Source organism: Camponotus vicinus, unplaced genomic scaffold (assembly GCF_025532165.1).
Source record: "Camponotus vicinus isolate PSW18456_S1 unplaced genomic scaffold, iyCamVici1.0 SCAF_14, whole genome shotgun sequence".
NCBI lineage: Eukaryota > Metazoa > Arthropoda > Insecta > Hymenoptera > Formicidae > Camponotus > Camponotus vicinus.
The window spans coordinates 81,980-95,773 of NW_028141950.1; the positions used below are offsets into that span (position 1 = coordinate 81,980).

The 13,794-nt window shown below is 37.2% G+C and overlaps 1 protein-coding gene across 2 annotated transcripts in view; it reads right to left on the bottom strand.

Annotated features, from left to right (window-relative positions):
- Snf4agamma (SNF4/AMP-activated protein kinase gamma subunit) overlaps nt 1-13,794 on the bottom strand; it is a 38,490-nt gene continuing 24,696 nt past the window's right edge. For both annotated transcript variants that reach the window (XM_083088233.1, XM_083088232.1), the window contains exons 8-16: nt 11,939-12,072; nt 6,292-6,340; nt 2,653-2,790; nt 2,394-2,546; nt 2,088-2,266; nt 1,804-2,007; nt 1,545-1,691; nt 1,319-1,412; nt 1-1,009 (exon numbers count right to left, since the gene is read on the bottom strand). In XM_083088233.1, coding sequence (XP_082944359.1) covers nt 708-1,009; nt 1,319-1,412; nt 1,545-1,691; nt 1,804-2,007; nt 2,088-2,266; nt 2,394-2,546; nt 2,653-2,790; nt 6,292-6,340; nt 11,939-12,072 — 1,400 coding nt within the window. In that variant the 3' untranslated portion in view covers nt 1-707. The remainder of the gene's footprint in view (nt 1,010-1,318; nt 1,413-1,544; nt 1,692-1,803; nt 2,008-2,087; nt 2,267-2,393; nt 2,547-2,652; nt 2,791-6,291; nt 6,341-11,938; nt 12,073-13,794) is intronic.

Sequence of the window (13,794 nt, forward strand, 5' to 3'; positions counted from 1 at the left end):
TATCTTTCACAGAGTTTTATTTTTAATCTTGACATATATTCGAATTATGTAAAATCGAAAAGAATATCTACAAATAATCATTTACATTTTTCAAAAGATGAATTAAACACAGATTGTGTAATATAAAAAACATAAGCATGATTAGATCGAGATACGGGTATATCTCCAAAATCTTTCGTTCTTTCAAAACTCGTTCTTTCTTCGAAATTCAGCGTTCCTCCAAATGCTCAATCATTGAAGGGAATCGTACTCTGAGCAAATAACGGCGCAGCTACCTATTGTCCCTGGCAAAAAGCTCGAAAATCTAATGTGTAGCATGTCTGTATAGCATTTGTACCATAAAAAATTAAGCTTAAGTAATTTTATACATTATACAGAGCATGGCGTGTTTGTTACATCATACATTGCGCGCCCGGCAAATTCCTTCTTTGTATCTATCGCCGTCTTAAATTCCTAAACGGGTATCTCTTATCTTTCGCATACATATACTCTCCCCTTTTCCCCTTCCCCCCTTTCCTTTCCTTTCCGGTGCGAGTCGTTAATCAACCTTACTCGTATACTCACAAAGAGCATGAGCGATAACAACAAAGGATGTACAAATATATGCAGTCCTTATGTTATTACAGACCACTGCTGCTGTGACTAAAGCAACGGCGATTCAGTTCGAAGATTAATCGTGCGTGGCGGCACGTGAAGAGGGCAACAACTCATTCTCCACCCGAGACACCCGAGACACATATATTTATCACGTCCCGCCACGCTGCATCTTGACTTTGATTCACTAATGTCGATTGAGGCTCCGAGAGATCCGATGTAACAGGACTGAGTGGTGGACTAGGTGTTGCGAGCCCTTCTTCGGACCGATCCATCGTTTCGGCAGCATCCCGCTGTTCGACTTCGCCGTCGGGAAGCGATGTTTCTGATTGCGCGGAACTGGGAGCCTTCGACAGGAGAGAATCATGCGCTCGCAAAGAAATAGAACAATCTTTATTGCTATTAGCATCCTCACCTAGAAACAACAAATGGAGATATTAAAACAATAAAGAGATAATTTGTCGAGAACGCAAGATTTGTCCACTTTTACTCCAGAAATCAAAACATGTGCCATAATTTACTCCAAATTAAAATTAAAACACTCAACTTTGACTGTAAAAGTAATGGAAAGAAGAAAAAATCAATAAAATTACACGTGCAAGTTACGGCATCTCAAAGCATAGAAAACAAATGCTACTTAATATAATATACCTTGAATGGTGTGTGTGAACAGAACGTGTAATTATTATAAATTATTTGCGAGAAATGTTAAAAAAAGACATACCGCAAGGCCTAAGAACGAGGTAGAAGAGCAGATCAGAGAGAGATATTATACCAATCACTTTATCGTCATCGTCGATCACTACTAATCTATGAACCTAAAGAAAACAGAAAAATATAAGCCTTATTTATGTAACCTTTTAAAATTATTAATTTTAGCATTGATGATGGATCAAGACCAATTATGCTCAACTTCAAAAAAAGAAGGAAAAAAAAAAACATTTCCTTACTTCCGCTCTGACAATTTTTTCCATTATAGTGAACAATGTCTCGTCTAATTTGCAACTTTGGACACCTTCAAACCATTCATTGCGGTGTTCGTTTGCTTCGCGTAACGAAACATCTAAATTATTATACGTTTTCTCTGCAGCCAAGTTCTGAAAAAATAATATATTATATAAACATCTCTCGATGTATCTGTCTGTCTGTCTGTCTGTGCATTGCAATCTCTTATACAAATATAAGATTTAGAAAAAAAATGTGACTTACGATAACGTCAAATTTTGAATAAATGTTGACCAATTTTCCTTCAGAATCGACAATTGGTAATGCCGAGACTCTCCTTTCGACAAATTTTTTCAAGGCTAAAATTATGCTAGTTTCTTCCGTAGCTGTTTCTATATTCTCAAAAGTGCCTATCCTCAACTCCCTCAAAGTTTTATTAGTGAAAGATGGTTTTGGTAACTCGTGGATCTGTAGTTAATGATTTGAGATTAAAATATAGATGGAATACATTTACTCGGCATTTATCCATAAAATACTCGAATACTCACATATAGGAAAAGGAACCTAAGTATTCGTTTATGTGTCAAAATATAAAGGACGTTTCCGGTATCGAGGTCTATCACAGGCAATCGGTGGATTCTGTTTTGTATCAAAGTCCTGATGGCCTCGTACAGCGATGCATCTGGCCCGATACTTACGAGAGGATGAACTTGATCCTTTAAAACTTCTGAAATCGACACAATTTCCCAAATATAATTGTGTATGTGTGCGTGTGAGATATACTCGTATATAGATTAATTGTTCTATAATGAATTTTGAAACACGAGATATCCCGAGAGAGAAAAAAATCTTACTTCTCCATGTATCCAATTCATGCTCTTCCAACTCGTCCATTGTTACCGACGGACTGGTGTAGTACATCTGGAGTATTTTTATGAAATCCGTTATAGTTAACATGCCGATAAACTGTTGTCGAGAACTGTCCCATAACGGCGCGGCTCTCACTCCTGAAAATATTTCAGTATTATCGACACAATACTATTTCTCTCTCTCTCTCTCTCTATAAAACTATTGAATTTCTCTTGTAAGCACAATAAACACACACAAACTCACCATTATAGACGAGAGCGAAGAAGGCCTTTTTAACGAGTAGACGAGTGTCAAAGACGACTAGTTTGGCGCTGGTCGGTATTAGGTCGTAACATTTGTGAAACTTGAAGAATTTAACAAAGATCTGCGACTCGTCCTCCTCTGAAATCCCAAATAGTTGACAGAGTAGAGAAGAGCCCTTTGACTTTTCGCACAGTGATAAGATTTACGAAGATTGTATAAATTTGCATCGAACGCACGCAATTTGCTCATGTGTGTCTCGTGTGTTTCATTATTTGTTTCTGCTTAATGTTTAATTAATTGTAGAATAATGCGAGCAGATTGTGTCGATTGTAGATGAAAAATTTAAAGAAGTAAAGAATTTAAAGAACTTTACATATAATTCTATAATACATAATAATTCTGCGAGTACGTAACGTTTGAGCATTTGAGAAAAGTTATTATTCCACGTTTTTATTATCCCACTAATTTTTATAAAATTGAACAAATCCACATTTATCGTCAACAAGATTGCTCTTGACAATTTGATAAAATGTCCACAATTGAAATATAATAACTGTCAATGAATTGAAAATACATTAAGACGCACCTTTCGTTTAATAACAACACGGCAATATCAATGACCTAATTTAAGGCTCTTACGGGCTAACAATATTACATGAAATATGAGGCTCGAATAATGAAACTCGAATTAATGATATCGATAAATTGCGATTATTTAGTATTAGTATACGGAAGCACGATTATACATACATCCAGGAAGATGATATTCGTTAAATGTCGAGATAACAAACTGGACAATAGGAGGAATAGTACACGAGTCAAATACGCGCATAATGACAAAGAATCTTAAGAATTCAATTATAAAGTGATTATACACGTGAAGAGATAGACGTGCAAAATAAATATGTCGTCCCCCCTTCATTTTACACAATATAAATAACTAAATATTATATACTCTTGTAGAATATACTACTATTATAAAAGTTATCTTTTCTTTTTTTTAATAAACATACTCGAACAAGAAAATGGAAAATGGAATTATTTACAGATAATCCGACCATTAATTTGCCGTGTATATACATACATAGGTGCGTGCGTGCGTGCGTGCGTGCGTGTGTGTGTGTGTGTGTGTACTAGCGTAGAAAAATTGTATTGCCGTTCGGAATTTATTATCCGTGAAAAACCGGATATTACTCTGCATTTCCAGATGAAATTTTAATAAAATGTCCTCAAAATACACGATCTTTATAAGCAAATTTGGTTAATAAATTAATTATATACATCTAGAATTAAATTAATATAATCAATAATGTAATATCAATATATTCTTTCGCGCGCATTCATGTATAAAAATAAAAATACGAAAAATCGACGTCATAGACGCTGTTTTATTCGTAGTGCCGTTTCACTTTTATCCAGGGAACTCGTTTACATTAATACAATTTGATACCGTGCGCGAAATCTTTCGAGATACACCAATGTTGATTAAAGATTAAACGATTAACAATAGCGGAATACGAGCGTGATGTGAAATTTCGTGGTATATAATACGACGTATAAACCATCCTCCGGTTTTATTCTTCCTCTTGATATCGCAACCTTATTACAACTTGGTGATCGCGCCCGATACCTTTGGAGAGGATCCAAGCGAGTTCGTCCTCGAGAGGTGGGTTCTCCATTTCAAATTCCTTGATGAGATCTTTCGAATACACGGGATCGTCGTCCTGACTCCACCAGGCAAATGTGACCTGCCTTAAAGCGGCGCGAACACTTTCGGAATTTGAGTAATAGTGTAAGGTCAGCATTATTTGACATTGTCGAGATTACGAATGTAAAACCGTCTTACGATTATCAAATTGTCCCGAGAATATTCGATGTGATTGTTCCCGTCTGAAAACTCTGAATATTTCTTTGATGCGAATGCTCTTTATTCGGAAAAAATGACTATATTATACTCATTACGCTTCGTGTGGCAGGCATATCTCGTCGTATCAATATACGACATCGATGTCACAGTCGAGTCTTTTTCCTTTTCAATTTATCAAACGGTAACAGGTAACTCTTGGCAATTTTTCTCATCCTCTCACAAAAGTCCTCCTAAATCCACTAAAATCTCCTCCTCTTTATGACGTTTTCACCCTTTTTGCTCCCTATACGATATCTTTTGAGAAGCGAGTCAGCTTCGTCGCCGGCGAACGCAAGCAACGACTGTCCAAGTAGCTTCGGGTTTTACTCTTTTATCCATCTCTATGTCTTTACTCCTTCGCTCTCGCGCTAATTTCTCTGTTTCTTTGTCGTCATCGTCAAATCATCGTGCCAAGAATAACTGAACTCGAGATGACTGGTGCCGTCTTGCCAAAACGAAAAGAACGAAGCGCGCGCGCGCGCACGCACGCGCATACGATTCCGTCCTACCGTTCTTTTCTCATCGGGACTATGGACGGATTATTTCGGATCGGATTCGCTTTTAATAATCGAGCACCGCAGCGGCGGTAGAAAATGAATGCCCGCGCGGTTGGGCTACTCGTAGGCTACTCGTTGGCAAAATTGACGGACCGCGTATCTATGTCGAATATGTTACGCCGTTATCCTCTCAAATCCTTTCGTCTCTTCGTCACCCTTTGAAACCTACCCGCCCACGCGTGTGTTCGTTAAACGCGAGATTTCAAAGTACTATCGTTAATGGAGCCAAGATTCTTATTCAAGCACAGTTTACAAAGATTAAAGTTAGAAATTAAAAAACCTGCAAACGATAACGATGTCGATGTCGAAACATAAATTCCGTCACGTAATAACTTGGTACCTCCCTCTCTCGCCTCCTCCACGTGACCTAGACCTAGATAGAAACTGCAGATGTGAGCGCAACGTAGAATACTACGAGTATACCCGTACGATGGAGCGAAGCTGTATCGCGAATCCTTCCCTCTCGCCCTTTAACGTCAGCTAGCCTCCCGGGGAACTCATCGATCGCGACCGTATACCAGGATACCTAGTCGGAAGACCTAGTATCGCAATTTCAAGGGGAGAGCTATGCGAGAGCTTTCGAAACACGTGGAAGAGACTGTCGTCGTGTGCCGTTTTGTTGAAATGCAAACGCTATTGTTATTCAAAAAATTAATCTAAATTAAAAATTGTCACTAAAAGATGTTATATTTCTCAGCTCTTTGCGAGTCTCTTGAAATTTTTAATTTTTGTAATTAATCGAACAAGAAGACGCATGGAGAAAAAAATAACGAGTTGTGTGTAAAGCTTCAAAGGTTTTTAACCGCAACGGTTTTTCCTTGCAACGTGAAATTAATTTGTTCGACAATTTTCATTCCTGCTAACGTCGAACGTTTTTTTGACGCGAAATCCATTCTTTCGCGATAAAGGGAGACTTTTTCTTTTCTTCTCAATACGTACGCATTACAGTATCCATCAATTTAATATTCAATATCGATTCTCAATATTTACTACAATCGAGTAATTTGTTCTTTCGTATTTACATATTATAAACATTTATATTTAGTTGTGCGAGAGTAAGAGTTTAAGTTTTCAGCTCGAACATACGCAGTTTGCGAATTGTCCTTTGCGCAAGAAAAGATTTTCGTAATTAAAGACTGAGAAAATAATTGTCGCATGTAACAAAATCGGACTTACCAAGATCGGACAATGAGACTTTCTCCAGGAAGGGATCCACCACTGGCAGCTGTAAATTAGAAAGAAAAATTTGTAACATTTCGTACCAATCGTTTTATTACTACTGGGGTATAATAGTTTCCGTATATAATAATAATTTCCTAGAAAGAAGGAAGAGGTCTTGAAATTCTAAAACTACTCCCGCCAAATGCTCGTAGTGACATTTGTATCCTGGAATCAACAGAATTTAAAAAAAAATGGCATATCTTTATCATATATTTAAGACTTTTTATTGTTTATTGCGAGAGAGACGCATCATTTCTTTCGCGTATTTCACTTTCCACTTTTTCGTATAATATTTTTTACGGAAAACAATGTATTTTACACATTACGCACACACACAGATTGTCTATAAGAAAATATACCGGAGTCCGTTTCAGCAAAGATCTCGGGCTGAAGGTATGTCGTCTCTTGATTTTTGTATACCAATTCGTTAAAACTCCGGAACTCGTAGTCTGCGCCGCATCCGAGCTTCTAGCGATACTTCCGGTCGGTTCGCTCGTTTGACGTCGAAATAACATGTCGTATCGATTAAAACTGACAACGCGAAGTTAGATTACGAGAAACGTTTCGTCGACTCTTTGAGGATTTAAAAAAAAAAAAAAATTGTACGTTCGATAAAAGTTTATCAAGTTGGTCCTCTTTCATCGAGTCTCGGTAGATATCTTCGTTGTTGTTTCTCGTCGCAATGCCATCTTTTGTTTTGGAATTGACCAAAGTAGTAATGGCCAAAGCAATTGGATTCAACGCAGTTTAAGAGTAAATCTTTCGTCTGTGACGATGATTATATTGTCGTAGCGAACGAATATACGTACAACGTTAACACGTCGCACCTTCGATATTCGTGAAATAATGCGCGAGCAAATTATTCGAGGTATTTTCGACGATGGCATAACTCTGTCGGTTGCAAATTGTGGCTAGATGCGGCTATGCGTTGCAGTTTGCCAAGAAATTGCGACTGTCGATAAACGTTCAAAGAGATGCGCGTTATTTTTGTAATTAAATGTGCGATCCCCAAATGTTTTCCGAGTATAATTATCGAATTATCGTAGTAGAAATGCAATTTCTCTCCGTCCTTATTCATTTACAAATCAGAATCTGTGTAAACATGTGCTCTTTCACTTTTTCAATAAATTATTTATCGAAGCTTTTTAATTGATCGCGTTGAGCCAAAATTTATCTTAAAAAGAAATGAATTTGCGCGTAATGTTAAGATAATGAGAAGAAATTTGCAAAGCTAATTTTCGTCAAGTCACTCGTAATTTGTGCGAGACTATAAGTAATTATACGTTTTAAACTTACGATTAGTATCCGTTGTATCTCCGATCGATTGACAAATTCAGAATGATTACTTTGAAAATCTCTTTCCTGTACTTGAAAAAAAGAAAGAAAAACCGATACACCATCGTTTTTTTTATTATTGGTTCATTGGCTTGGAAAATGCTTCATCTTCCTTTCCCCTTTAGGGTCATCTTTTTTTCCAACTTGCACGATTGGCTCATTCGATCCGCGCCAAGAATAGTAAAACGACGACACATGTAACAAGTATAATAAACGAACGTGCGATAAAGGAGGGGAGCGCCGAGCATCTTTCGAGCGTTATATTTATTACGTCGTCGATAACTTGAGATATTTGGTTAAAAGCGACAAACTGATTCGTAAATTCGGAAAGACGAAGCAAAGATATCGCGCGAAATCGGTTTACGCGCCTCGCGGCCTCGCGGCCTCGCGCCTCGCGCGTCTAGTCGACGATCTAAAAATATTGTATATACGATGGAGACACAATTTCTGGCGGAAACACGGTGGCCACGGTGCTTTTCCTTTTCCTCTTTTCTCTTCTTAACCGGTCGAAATGAATTTCGCGCGCACACTACGGTTTCGGTTTCGCTTTCGCGAGGAACGCGTCTACCGAAATAGCTAACAAGAAACTCTTTGTCGTGTTATGCGGCGTATAGAGGAGATTTTTGCAATAACACGTAGGCATACGACAAAGTTTCGATATAAACGCGGGACGCGTTTGCAAGGCCGCTATACAAGATAAAAAAGCACTCGTGCGTCATGGACGGCGACGAGGAACACGCGACATTCGAGGCGACAACTTGTTGTTGACGAGAAGGCGAATTGAAAAGTAAGCGAATCGAAAAACCCCAACCGTCCGTAGAAATATAAGATAGGAATCGGAATTTCAGGATACGACGCGTAGAGTGTGTCGTCGCTTAAACAAGTCGGGAGATTTAAATGGAACGCCCACGCGAAAATTCCGTCGTTGCGTCACGCACTCGCCAAGTTTTGTAAGTTCTCGACAATTATCGACAGACTTATCCATCCCAAATTCACTTCCAGTACTTGCTAAACGTGCGAGTGTGCGTGTCTCGCATAGCGAGTCGATAAAGACTACAATTTAAATGTATATGTATTAAATTAAAGCATACTGGCATGACGTAATGCGCAAAGATAATATCAACGCTACACTGTATTTATATTTCTTTTTTTAGGCGCGATCAAACGTGAGAAAATTCGATATTCGAAATGAGAGGGCATAGTTTTTTTGGATTCGCGGGCGAAATTTAGCCCGTGTCAGAGTCGTAAAACGTATACGACCACGACGTATTTGCGACTCGTCGATGTAACGCGTCGTGAGTAATGGCATCTAAATATAATTTTGAATCGCAATTGTTTACAAACAACTTGTCGACATTGGCATTTGGTCGGCCGACGAAATTTCAGCAAATTTCAAGTTCACATTCTTTACACATACACGCGTGTACATGTACATGTATATATATATATATATATAAATGAAAGTTGTGCACTCTTTCGCATCGCATCGCATCGCATCGCGCACTTTATAATTACGACGCAATAAACGTTTTGCGAGCTCCGCGTGCGGAATAGAAAACTTGTCTTTTCCACTCTTTAGTCGAAACATCGATGATCTTGAAATCGGGCGCTTCGGTTACCAAAATTACGTTATCACGATTATTTCGTCCGTATTGCCAAACTCGCTTGTTTGTAAAAGTAAGTGAAAATGTTAAGGTCAAGGCCGAGACTAAAAGGTCGGGAGAATCTGTTGCTTGTGTGCAGCATCGCTCGTCAGCTGCGCTCCGCGCGCGATACACAACACGCGCATGTTTCTCTAGCAACAAGTGTCTGTATATTTATTGTTGCTCATTGGCAATTGGAGCACCGGTCCGCGAGATGCGATTTAAAATTAAATTTCGCGTGCCACATTATTTTATTATTACGATTATTGGAGGCGACAATGAAATATTTTCATCGCTTTTCATTTCTAACGTAAATACTGGCTCTGATAATAAATACTGCGTCAATTCTTATTGTTGGCGCTACGCGAGAAGTAGGTTAGGTAAAACTAGGCAAACTATGCGTTTGTGAAAATCAAGGGTCCGAGCGTCCGAGACAACTACTCGTGCGTAGAACGAAATGGCATTTAATTAATCCCATCGCGATTAGGGAAACGTGTCGACCCCGACGCCGACAACCGCTTCGAGAGCCGCGCACAAATTTCTCTTGAAAAACTGACTGACCGATCGATGGATTGATTTCATTGCACTCACTCTCGTCATCCTTCTCATAAGAACGCGCTCTTGAAAATTTCACGACGGACGGAAAGTCGTCGCATCGAGATGCCGGCACGAATAAGAAGCATCTCTCTCTCTCTCTCTCTCTCTCTCTCTCTCTCTAGGGTGCTACGCCGATATTATTATAACGATAACGCTCGCGAGCACACAAGCCGATCGGTTCGTCTTGACATCACTAGAGTCGAGGAAAAAAAAAGAAAAGAAAAGACTCATCGCGATCGACTATAATAATCATCAATTTTCTCGCTTCGTCGTCAACGCCAGCTCGATCGCTCGCGTTCAACTGGATCATCCCGTTGAGACTGGCGCCCGATGGGGCTCTCTCGTCGAGCTTGCGACACATTGTGTCTATGAAATTTACGGCGCATCGCTTTATATGCGCGTGACGCTTTGTTTCGCGTACGCGGCATCTTCGCATTATCTCGAATAAATAATTGAATCCAATTAACGATTATCGATTTATTCGAGTGCTCGTTGCCGGCTCTGTTTTGGAAAAATAAAAAAAAAGAGAGAGAAAGGAAAAAAGGCAAAAAGCCAGGATAGGGTCCATTTCCTCGGTCTCGTACGTTCAGATAATGGCATACGCGCGCCGTATCTGCCGAGTCAACCATTGCATATGATAAGGACATCGATAAGCGTTTAAATATGTACTTGGCGCGTATCACGGAACGGTAAAATCAACGTAGGGAACAAACTTGAGACTCGAATCATGGCAAAGTAATATCTTATCTAACAATAAGAAATAAAATTGACAAACTAATTGTAAGGAAAAGTAAACGCGTTAAAAAGATTAAGCTCGTTGCGTATTCGTGTGCAATGTATATGTTATATTTTCTATATTACTAAAATATAATTTCTCGACACACTATTATTATCTTTCGATAGACATTATTTTCTGAAAATTAGAAAGAGAGCGGAATGTCACAATCATGTCTGCACATTTCTGCATTTCAGATGCTACAAAACCGTTTAGTTATATATTATAGGCGAATTTTATAAAATGTCAAATTTTTTTAAATTGCAAACAAATCGAAAACACTCTAGTCTGTACAAAGTAAAATAGTTTTACTCGCACGTTCGTCGATAACTTATCATTTATGTCATAAGGATAAATTATCGACGCGTAGTAAAATAGTGTTCTGATATATCGATATAAGAAAAGTTTTTTATCGACGTTCAACTCTTGGATTTGTCGCAATATACATATGTATGTACATATAAGACACACAGCTCAAATGTGATGTACAATTGACATTGAAATTTAATTGCAATATACTGCAACTTTCGCCACATTTCGTTATATTATAAACATAATCCAACAAAGATGAACGATAAACGCATCCGTTAAATATCTCGTGTTCGATATTCTTTGGTGAATATAAATACGGTGAAGAACTCTCATGTACATACGTATATTCTCAACCTTTTCTCGTCGATAAATCTTTCTCATGACCTAGATCCACAATACTTTTTCATGGAATCGATACGCTACGATTTATTCATTAAATATTTTCCCGCTTTATCACGAGAGAGAAAAGCTAAAAGTAAATCATATTCCTTAATTTACATGTATACGCGGGAAAGAGAGAGGGAGATTCTTTGATACATTTTTATATATTTTTGATATATTATTGCATTTCAATTAAAATCGTTATAAAGTCAGCGGTATTTTCTATGCGGATAAAAAAAATATTTACACATCTCATATATTTTGGAATGATTTTATACGTAAAAAAATATTATTAAAAAAGTTTTATATTAAAATATATTGTTGCTATTGTACATATCCCAGAAAGAGATGAAAACTTTCTTTACCCATAATATCTATACACAATTGATGAAACATAAAAAAGGAAATTGCTTTAAAAACTAATACACCCTCTTATAATACTTGGAGCGAGATACAAAAATTATTAATTCAAATAGTTGAAAAAAAATAGTAAGGACACTTTTAAGGAATTTTTAAGGAATTTCTTTCTTTATATTCGATAATGACACAATCAACTTACCCCCCGAGCATCCCTGAAGAGTATGGCAGCGTGAACCGGATCTAGGCAAGCATCGGACGCTCTGTGAGGTATTGCAGGTGCTCCAAGAGACAATCTTCGTGCTGTTGGATCCAATGAACTTCTTCTAAGCGCACCTGAAACAAAAGTAATAATAATAATAATAACAATAATAATATATAAAAATTTTGTAATTGTATATATACATATATATTCTAGAAATTTTGTGTGTGTGTGTAGCTTCTAGAAGAGAGAAACAACATTTATAGATTTATAAAAATAATTTTCCACCAGATTAAACTATACGTAACTGCATGTATTTATTAAGTTTACATCATTGATCGACTTTGATCGATTATATCATACGTGTTCTCGTATCATCAACAGTCATAACGCTTGCAATTAATCCAATTCTCTCAAGTTTCGCTCTTAATAACCTATGTAATATTAGACAATTCAAAACAAACGCGCAAAATTTTTGTCACGGCAAATTATGTCAAATGTGACTTGTGTTATTTACATTATTACCATGTGCGTAAAAAATATCATCAAAAATAGATTATTAACCTTTACCTTTCAAAATTCGTACTATTTAATAAATTTCAATAATTTATGTTGCTTTTTTTAAAATTATCTCTCGTAAACAAATTATGCAAATTATTATAATAAAGTACTTATTTACTTATGACATATGCAAATGTCTCATAGCATAGTATATCAAATAATGTATTATAAAGGATTACGACTGTCATTATGCAAATGACAGTCTGGCAACAGTTTTGTTGAAACAGATAATGCGTTGCTACGTTATATAATAAATATTTGTAAAAAAAAAAATTGCAAAGAGATACTATCCCGCAAAGAGATATTACTCTTGTTTTCGTCCAATAATATACGCATTTGCAATGCAGATATGGATTTTTGTTCAATACACATTTGAACAATGAGAAAATTGTTAAAGCCAACATTTTATTAGTTTATTTCTTTCTAATAAATGTTTGGCACTATGTCTGGCGTCAAATTCATTTTCGATAACGCACATCTACTATTATCTATTGCAAAATAGAAGAAGATTGATATCACAGTTACTGCCCACGAGAAACGCTTTGATCGCGGGCCGGGGTCTTGGAATTTTGTTTTTCTCTCGTCGAAGGCCGTTTGCGCACGTTTCTATGATTAAATCCGCTTCCTCAGCGTGAGACGTTCAAGCGATATCCCGCTTTATCGGCGGTGTTTATTTCATATGAATGCGCGCTTTGCATTATATGCTCGTACACGAATGAAACAGATGCTAGCCAATTACAAATTTGTAAATTGTTTCGACTCGATTGTTTTTTAGCTGGCAAATACGACGATACGCCCAAGGAGATGTCATGTATGTATGCATCGTTTGAAAATTAATCCAATTAGAAATTTTCCAATTTTCTTTATATAAGACCGAAATAAATGCATATTTGTTTACGGTCAAAAAAATATCAAAATCCACGTTGTTGTTACGTATCGATAACAAAAAATACAGGCAGTCGCGGCGGGTGCCTAAAAAAGAGCAGCTTTAAAGAACGTGATAGATCGCGAAAGCGATCTTGCGCGTGCACACGCAAAGGTTGCTTTTTATTTCTATTTCGTTATTTTGATTTGGTTCAAATTATTACGACAATTTATTTTTAATAAATGCTCCATTTTTTCCACGAATATGCATAAAAGATGAGACAATGAATCTCCTACTTGTGCTTGTCACATTTGCAACAACTACAATGACAACTATATAATCGAGTCGAGGCTTTCGTTTATCAATATTGTAATTATTGAATTTGATGAAAAGTGAAGCGAATCGGTGTGACTCTATCGGAAGTGGAAAT